The 8,537-nt window shown below is 41.5% G+C and overlaps 3 protein-coding genes across 3 annotated transcripts; all 3 read right to left on the reverse strand.

Moving 5' to 3' along the window:
* Nucleotides 1-3,009: 3,009 nt before the first annotated feature.
* On the reverse strand, nt 3,010-3,924 carry LOC108120318 (chymotrypsin-2). The gene is made up of 3 exons (XM_017233930.2): nt 3,793-3,924; nt 3,371-3,733; nt 3,010-3,306 (listed from the first exon to the last, which is right to left on the reverse strand). Exons 1-3 carry the CDS (start codon nt 3,922-3,924, stop codon nt 3,010-3,012), a joined length of 792 nt encoding a protein of 263 aa, XP_017089419.2.
* A 525-nt stretch (nt 3,925-4,449) lies between these two features.
* Nucleotides 4,450-5,480, reverse strand: LOC108120317 (chymotrypsin-2-like). The gene is made up of 3 exons (XM_017233929.3): nt 5,319-5,480; nt 4,890-5,252; nt 4,450-4,828 (listed from the first exon to the last, which is right to left on the reverse strand). The coding sequence occupies exons 1-3, from the start codon at nt 5,451-5,453 to the stop codon at nt 4,526-4,528; spliced, it is 801 nt and encodes a 266-aa protein (XP_017089418.2). The 5' UTR covers nt 5,454-5,480; the 3' UTR covers nt 4,450-4,525.
* A 145-nt stretch (nt 5,481-5,625) lies between these two features.
* Aduk (Another Drosophila Unc-51-like kinase) lies at nt 5,626-8,175 on the reverse strand. Its single transcript, XM_017233928.3, has 7 exons — nt 7,974-8,175; nt 7,756-7,904; nt 7,310-7,534; nt 6,507-7,252; nt 6,259-6,443; nt 6,114-6,200; nt 5,626-5,731 (listed from the first exon to the last, which is right to left on the reverse strand). The coding sequence occupies exons 1-7, from the start codon at nt 8,058-8,060 to the stop codon at nt 5,633-5,635; spliced, it is 1,578 nt and encodes a 525-aa protein (XP_017089417.2). The 5' UTR covers nt 8,061-8,175; the 3' UTR covers nt 5,626-5,632.
* Between the last annotated feature and the right edge of the window lie 362 nt (nt 8,176-8,537).

The following is an 8,537-nucleotide window of genomic DNA, read 5'->3' on the forward strand; positions in this document are numbered from 1 at the left end:
ACCCTCTGAACTTTCCAAATAGACAATGCCAAAATTCTTCTTTTTATCTATTTTGGAGTTCATGACACTTTATAAATCACAATGGCTGTCGATGCAGTTAGAACTTTGCTGCATGCACCTTTTGTTTGTGCAGCTTGGCAGTGGGGAGGGGAAGCATAGAAATGCTACAAATGAAATGCTACAAATTGCCAGGAGCTGCCACGCCCTGTTTTCAGGCCGGGAGCTGAGCCATAAGCATGTAGGCCACGACCGCACAGGGCCACACGTTTCTCTCGAAACTCGAAAAATTGTTTTCAAATTGTTTTTGTTGTTAGTTAAATGCGCGAGTGTAAGTGTTCTACAGAGTGTGTGTGTGTGGGTGTGGGTGTGCGAGGGTGGCTAAAAGGATTGTGGGGTAAGGGGATGTTCGGAAAAGTTCTTTTCTATGCGTTCAGCATTGAGTGTTTCCACGAATTTTTCCGAAAATACTTTGAGGAACGGCAAGAGCCACCCTAAATCGTATTACGAGCTCTCATTGTGTATTTTGGCTGCCTACTTTTGGCCTTTGATTTGATTTTCCAAAATATGTATGATGCGTGAATGCCAGGATTGCAGGATGCCACAATATTTTCAGTTTTTTCTTGTAGTCCAAACTTTTTATTGCTCGAATTTTAAGCCCAAGAATCGCTCGTTCGCAATGATGCCCTGGCACCCTGGCAGCAGCCAATTAACGAGTCATTTCTGCTCTAGATTTTTTTGCTCTATTTTGTTCTGTATTTTAATTAAATGAATGAATGCAACGAATTCTGCCCATCATAATAGGCGACCTTCCGCAGTCGGCAGGGGCAAATGAAATATGATTTTCTCATTTCAACAATTTCAATGGCAAATGCAACCAAACTAGATCAAGATCTTTGAAAATAAACTTAGTAACCCAACAATAGAGTATAGCTTTTCTTTCTAAATCGTTAACACAAATGTCTCTTTTCAATTTTTATTTAATTTACTAAATTTTGATTTTTTATTTGAGTTCTTTTGTTCACTCTCTGAATTCTGATCACAAAAACAACGTTTGCCTCACATTTTGAATTAATTATTACTGACTTCGCTAAGTCCGCCCAACCGTGCGTTTCGTCTGAGTTGAAAATTCTGACTGCAGTGCCACAACCAGCAGCAGCACCATCAGCAAGAAGCAGAGCAGCCGTGGCAGCAGCAGCCGACGGGTCGGATGCTTGATATCGGCTAGCCTTCGTCGGATGCTTCATGTCGGCTTGCCTTCGTATTGGTCCACTTCACCAGTGCTTCTCAAACTGCACTCTTTCCCACAGTTCTGCTGTCTGGTTTTTGCTAGATTGTTTTCGAACATTTTACAATATTCTTTTAATTTTACTGGTAAAAGTAATATTGAAAAAATAAAAACAAATTATTGATAAAATCATTCGCACCTGGTCACGTTATTTAACTTACAAACAGGGAATTTATTGAAAAAAAATTTTAAAAATAATTGTTTCCAAGACTACTATGCAAATTAATGGCAAATCGATCTACAAATCGTTTAAGGTATTCCTCTCAAGAATCGGATGATTATTGACTAAGAAGATACAGCCATCGCTGTAAGCCATATTGTCCTCCCTAGGCATTTTCAAAATTTCGAAGGGGATCCTGTGGAAATTTTGACAAAAAATCTAAAAATATTTTCGTTCCAGGATTTTGATGCAGATTGATCAAGAATCGATCTACAAATCGTTTAAGGTATTCCACTCAAGAATCGGATGATTATTGACTAAGATACAGCCATCGCTGTGGGCCATATTGGCCTCCCCAAGCATTTTCCAAATTTCGAAGGGGATCCTGTGGAAATTTTGACAAAAAATATAAAAATATTTTCGTTCCAGGGTTTTGATGCAGATTGATCAAGAATCGATTTACAAATCGTTTAAGGTATTCCTCTCAAGAATCGGATGATTATTGACTAAGATACAGCCATCGCTGTGGGCCATATTGGCCTCCCCAGGCATTTTCCAAATTTCGAAGGGGATCCCCTGGAAATTTTGACAAAAAATATAAAAATATTTTCGTTCCAGGATTTTGATGCAGATTGATCAAGAATCGATCTACAAATCGTTTAAGGTATTCCTCTCAAGAATCGGATGATTATTGACTAAGATACAGCCATCGCTGTGGGCCCTATTGTCCTCCCTAGACATTTTTTAAATTTCGAAGGGGATCCTGTGGAAATTTTGACAAAAAATCTAAAAATATTTTCGTTCCAGGGTTTTGATGCAGATTGATCAAGAATCGATTTACAAATCGTTTAAGGTATTCCTCTCAAGAATCGGATGATTATTGACTAAGATACAGCCATTGCTGTGGGCCATATTGGCCTCTCCAGGCATTTTCCAAATTTCGAAGGGGATCCCCTGGAAATTTTGACAAGAAATCTAAAAATATTTTCGTTCCAGGATTTTGATGCAGATTGATCAAGAATCGACCTACAAATCGTTTAAGGTATTCCTCTCAAGAATCGGATGATTAATGGCTGACATACAGCCATCGCTGTGGGCCATATTGGCCTCCCCAAGCATTTTCCAAATTTCGAAGGGGATCCCCTGGAAATTTTGACAAAAAATCTAAAAATATTTTCGTTCCAGGATTTTGATGCAGATTGATCAAGAATCGATCTACAAATCGTTTAAGGTATTCCTCTCAAGAATCGGATGATTATTGACTAAGATACAGCCATCGCTGTGGGAAATGTTGTCCTCCCCATGTTGTCCTTCCCATGCAATTTTTAAGAATCTCAAAAATTTCGCTTTTTTCCCCCTTTTTCAAGTCAAATGCTAAAATTTACAACTAGAAATGATAATTTATTTAATTTATTGGTGAGCAACTCTTTCTTTATTTCGCTGCAGATAATTAGCTTATCGGCCCCCACGAACCGCAAGGGACTGAGAATAAAATTATTTATAATGCGGTTCGAAAAGATATGCCTTTTCGATTTATTGAGCAATTTCTTTTTTGTGACTCAGTCTATACGATTTGATTGTTTCTGATCCAGTCAACGTACTGGCTAACCTTACAGTAGACCCCCGGATAGGGAGCCACCCCGCAGGGCTTGACACTCCAGGACACGATTCCCACCTGCTCTCCGTTGTACATGAGGGGACCACCAGAATCACCGCTGCACTGGCCCTTTCCGCCCTCATCCACGCCGCCGCAGATGTGGTATTTGGGATCCGTATTTCCATTATGCCGCATGGTGCACTCCTCGTCCGAATAAATCTTCAGAAACACCTCCTGCAGAGTGTCCTGCACTCTGCCACCGGTCTGAGGATATCAGAGGTGCATTAGCATTCCATTAACATAAAAAAAATAAATTAATCAAACAAACCTCATTGAGACCCCAGCCAACGAGTACTCCCTCTACTCCAGCATCCAACTGGGGTGTGGCGAAGGACACCGTTGGCAACTTAACAGGAGCCACTCTACTTCCATCAAACACAAAAGGCACCTCCACCCGCAGCAGGGCTATATCGTTGGCATTTTGGTGGTCAGGATCGAAGGCCTCGTGTTGAATAATTTTTATGATGCGCACCACATTTGGACCATAGATGCTGATATCGGTCACTCCGAACTGTACGGATAGAGTATCCGCACTGCGACCATTTGTACAATGGGCGGCTGTCATCACAAAGTAATCTGTAATAATGGATCCACCGCAGGAATGGGCTCCATCATAGCTTCGAATGGATACCTGCAGGTATGGGGTTAAGTAATCCAGCACGAACTATGCTAAATTGTAAGTCCCCTTACCACAAAAGGATATTTCAGGACACTAGAGTCGGTTCCATTGACTACTCTTCCCTGTAGAGAGGCCGCTTGGCCCAAAGCAGCGATAACCAGGCCAACCAGTACCGCCAAGTAAAGATCTTGATTCTGCAACATATTTTTTAAATAAACTTGGTCCCCCGGGGTTTCTACCGCTTTTATATGCCTTCAGACCGTAACGATACTGTCCGATTAGGATTATTTACGATTCCAGATAGGTGAGGATTAAATCTGGCGTCATTGATATAATGAAGCACTTGTCTGGCTTTCATTAAACAATTTAAATAAAATCAGCAAATGCGAATATTGGTATAAAAATATTTTTTTTTTTCCCAGTAGACCTACGCTTGTGCTTCTTATCTTTCAGGGTGATTGAACATTATTTATTATTTTATCGGAGACTAACCCAATTTTTAAGTGAAAATAAAATAAATTAAATGATTATATGTTTGGTTTTGATGGGGATTTTATAATTAGAACTATCCCTATATTGTTAGAGGTTTCTATTAAAAGCTTATTATAAGAATTAAATCTTTTTAATCTTCCTCTCTATTTCTGTGATGTTTTTTTTCTAAAAAGCTTGGTTTTCCACAAAGAAAATAATTTATAACCCACACATGCCAATTGAGTTTAATCACACCATTTTAAAAATGCCAATTTATCAATTTAATTTATTGCATTTAACTGATTTTTTAAATCGTCAAAGATAATTCCATGACTAAGCCAAAATAATCAGGTTCTTCTTGATCCAGTCAACGTACTGGCTGACCTTGCAATAGACACCCGGATAGGGAGCCACGGTGCAGGGCTTCACACTCCAGGACACGATGCCCACCTGCTGGCCATTGTAGATAAGCGGACCGCCGGAGTCACCGCTGCACTGACCCTTGCCGCCCTCATCCACTCCGCCGCAAATGTGGTACCTAGGATCGGTCTTTCCATTGTGGCGGGTGGTGCATTCCTCATCCGAGTAGACCTTCAGATCGACCTGCTGCAATGTGTTCTGAATGTACCCACCAGTCTGAAAAAGTATAATTTCTGTTAGTTTCTCCACTAGTATACATTTTTAAGAAATAGCTCACCTCATTGAGACCCCATCCAATAAGAACACCATCACCACCGGCATCGGTTTGGGGCGTGGCAAAAGACAACTCGGGCAACTTGACGGCGGCCACAGTCTTACCGTCAATGGGGAAGGGCTCCTCCACCAACAGCAGGGAGATGTCGTTGGCATAGTTGTTGTTGGGATTGTAGTCCTCATGCTGGATGATCTTCTTCACTTTCACAACATTGGGACCAGTAGCGTTTATGGTGGTCACACCATATTGAATGGATAGCGACGCCGCGGAGCGTCCGGCAGTGCAGTGGGCAGCAGTCATAGCAAACTGCTTAGAAATGATGGAACCTCCGCAGGAATGCGAGCCGGTGGAACCTCGCAGAGAAATCTAGTAATTTAAATCCATTATTTGAGTGTCTCCTGATCCCTCTTTGATTCTGTGAAGCCTTCTTACCACAAAAGGATACTTTTCCACGCTGGAATCCGTACCGTTTACCACGCGGCCATTGGGCGAAGGAGCTGCTTGGGAAAGCCCAACCACGGCTAGGAGGGCGAATCCCGCAAGGCAAAGTTCTTGATTCTTCAACATCTTTTGGCGAAACCTGCGTGTTCATTGACGGGTGGCAGCTTTTATAAGTTTCCTGACATTGCCGATAGAGCTAGATTACGATTATTTACGGCAAACGATAATACCTGATTATACCTGTTAGATTACATGAGAGCGCCACTATTTCGTTATCACCGCCAATATCAAAAGACTCTTGCTCTTTAAACCATTTTAATCAAATAAAGCACAATCAATACAATCAAATACAAATGTGTCCGACTTGACCAGCCCGGGAATGTGAGAGCTCTCTTTGAGGATTGCTTAAAATAGACAATGATAGGCTTTAAAACTTAACAACGGTTTACAACCACAAACAAGTGGGTCAGTATACATAGGTATAGGTAGAGGTTGGAAGGCCATTGGATTAAGGACATTCACATTAAGGACATACACACGTCTAAATAAATTACAGAGAATAGTGTTCATAGAGCGTTAGAAAAAGCTGTCTTGGTTCTGCTATACATAGAAAGCAATTCTAGTTTAGACATACATATATATTAGTATAAGTATATAAGTTCATAGAAGGCTACATGGCTAAGTCTACAAAAATACTCTAACAAGTGCGCTCCAGGCGCCGAAAATTGCTCTTCGAATTTCAATATTTATAATTTTGGTTGTCTACTGTATACTGCAGCTGCGTACCGTGGACAGTTTATGCTCCTCCTCGTCCATATGCTTGGCATTTAGTATGCTTTTGATGCTCTCAGCCTCCTTCATCCAGAACTCCAACTAAGAAACGAATTCATTGGTTATTTTGAGGTTTCTTATACTTATACCTTCTGCTCACCTGTTGCAGTAATAAATTACGTCGCTCTCCCTTGGGTTCGTTGTTAACAAATGGCACCAAGACACCGAGCGCTGTGGTATACGACTCCAGGGCCGCATCCAGCTTCCGTTCATACAAATACAGTTCCCCCTTCCGTCCGATTTCCAGGCCAGTCTTAAGGGACGGACTTGAGTGCGACAAGGCAACTAAAAAAGCGTAAAAGGAACTTGTTCCTATTAAGTTACCAAAAACAATAGAGATGCTCTTACAAAGCTGCTTGTAACGCGCATCCGGTTCCAGCATTTCGGTCATCCGTGAGCTGCTAGGCTGCGGATCTGTCGGCTGGGCAGCAGCAGGAGCGTCCGCCGCGGCTTTTGTAGATGAAACAGTTGCGGAGGCAGCGTCGCGTTTTTGCCGTTCTGCCAACATTCTATACTCATCCTCGATAATGCAGTTCTTGATCTCCTCGGCGCGCTTCATGTACGTCAAAGCGCGATTACGCAGGGCCTGACGTTTAGTGGCATCCGTCTCCTCCGTGATTAGAGGCACAAAGTACTGCAAGGCACTGCAGTATAGGTAGTAAGCTTCTTTGTAGTTTCGTTTCTCATCGTAGGAGCAGGCTTGGGTAACCAAATCGATAGCCTTCTGCAGGGTATGCTCCGAGGGAAACGTCTTGAGATCAAGAAACGGGTGGGCGAAAAACTCCTCGAAAGAAATACGCTCCGTGGGCTCGTGGGCAAGAAGGCGCTGCAAGAGATCGTGGCACTCGTTGCTAATGCTAGCATTCGGTGGCAGTGTGATGGGTTCGGCAGTGCGGATGCGCAGCAACAGCTCCTCAATAGTCCTGGAGCTGTAGGGCGCTTTTCCGAAAAGACACTCATACAAGATCACACCGATACTCCAAAGATCCGCCTTTGCATCATACTGATGCTTCCGAACAATCTCCGGAGCCATATATAGGGGAGAACCTTTCAGCTGCTGGTTGATCTCACCCAGCTTCAAGTGCTGGGCAAAACTGTGGAAAAAAAGGAATGTTTTACTGAATCTCTTAATGAAATCTAGCAATAGCTACCCAAAATCCGCCACCTTGAGGGAAACATTATTGGCTCCTCGGGTTAGCAACAGGTTCTGTGGCTTTAAATCAAAGTGGGACACATCATTGGCCCTCATATACTGCACGGCCGCTGCCAATTGCCGTAAAAAGTACCGACAAGTGCTCTCCGGCAAAGCCTTTTTTGTTCGTATAAATGCAGAGAGATTACCAGCGTTGCAGTACTCAAGCACGATGTAAATATTCCTGAAAAGGTCAGAAGGTATTAGTCATAGCCTTGCGTGTTATGGAGTACTTTTTATAGATTGCAGATAGTTCTAACTACTTGGGGATTACAAAAAGTAAAGTGGTGGCTACTTTAGAAAACCCTCTATAGAAATTATCCATTCTATATTGTACAAAAACCTATATGCTTTAAAAAATATATACTTCCACATTCCCCTCCAAGGGTATATAATAATTATTACTTGTCGTCCCAAAAGAAGTCCTGAAGAGTCACAATGTACTTGTGTTTCAAGTCTCGGAGGAGGCGGATCTCGGTGATTAGGTTCTCCCGCGAGGTTTGCGATAACGTTGACATTTCCACATATTTGATGGCGTGGAAAGTGCGCTGCTTCTGCAACGATAAAACATAAATATTAGCCTCAACGGGTACATAATATATGCCTGCTGGTGAGTGTCCTACTTTGTGGCGCGCTTTATAGACGGTGGCATAGCTGCCTGCTCCGAGTTTCTCGAGGATTTCAAAGTCTGTGATGCGCGGCAGTGACATGTGCAGGCGGTCATTTAATCCTAGAATGTGTTTTTAAAGCTGAATGTTTGTTTTGCTCATCGGTAGTCGCTGCTTTTATTTTGGTTTTTGGTTGCGCTGTAGGGTTGTTGATAAATATTAATATATCGATATTTCTTGTAGGGAAATGATATATATCGGCATATGAATTATGCTTATCGAAATTAAGATTTTTTGAATATTTGTTGATGTTGTTAGCGACTTTAGGTAAACGATTTTTAGGTTTTTTTTTTATATACTATATATTTTTCTGAGAACAAAATTTAATCTTCCGGTAAAATTTATACCTCATACATTTTAGATACATTTTTTATTACAATGATATTATTATTTAGATGGGTTAGAACCAAGTAGAACCAGTAGCTAGTAATAAATATACAATATATATAAATAAATTTTGACAAATCCAATAATATTTAAAATTCCCGCGCAAGCCAAAATCCAATTGAAAAGTGATGC

This window comes from Drosophila bipectinata, chromosome 3R (genome assembly GCF_030179905.1).
Source record: "Drosophila bipectinata strain 14024-0381.07 chromosome 3R, DbipHiC1v2, whole genome shotgun sequence".
Lineage (NCBI taxonomy): Eukaryota > Metazoa > Arthropoda > Insecta > Diptera > Drosophilidae > Drosophila > Drosophila bipectinata.

Excerpts from the sequence above, each read along its gene's own strand:
- Aduk (XM_017233928.3), bottom strand. The coding sequence starts at position 8,060 with ATGTCACTGCCGCGCATCACAGACTTTGAAATCCTCGAGAAACTCGGA. Across the intron at positions 6,444-6,506 it reads TGCGCGTTACAAGCAGCTTT|TTGCCTTGTCGCACTCAAGT; the intron begins GTAAGAGCATCT and ends ACGCTTTTTTAG. Across the intron at positions 6,201-6,258 it reads GTAATTTATTACTGCAACAG|TTGGAGTTCTGGATGAAGGA; the intron begins GTGAGCAGAAGG and ends TTCGTTTCTTAG.
- LOC108120318 (XM_017233930.2), bottom strand. The coding sequence starts at position 3,924 with ATGTTGCAGAATCAAGATCTTTACTTGGCGGTACTGGTTGGCCTGGTT. Across the intron at positions 3,734-3,792 it reads TCCTGAAATATCCTTTTGTG|GTATCCATTCGAAGCTATGA; the intron begins GTAAGGGGACTT and ends CCATACCTGCAG. Across the intron at positions 3,307-3,370 it reads TTGGCTGGGGTCTCAATGAG|ACCGGTGGCAGAGTGCAGGA; the intron begins GTTTGTTTGATT and ends TGATATCCTCAG.
- LOC108120317 (XM_017233929.3), bottom strand. The coding sequence starts at position 5,453 with ATGTTGAAGAATCAAGAACTTTGCCTTGCGGGATTCGCCCTCCTAGCC. Across the intron at positions 5,253-5,318 it reads TGGAAAAGTATCCTTTTGTG|ATTTCTCTGCGAGGTTCCAC; the intron begins GTAAGAAGGCTT and ends TTAAATTACTAG. Across the intron at positions 4,829-4,889 it reads TTGGATGGGGTCTCAATGAG|ACTGGTGGGTACATTCAGAA; the intron begins GTGAGCTATTTC and ends ATACTTTTTCAG.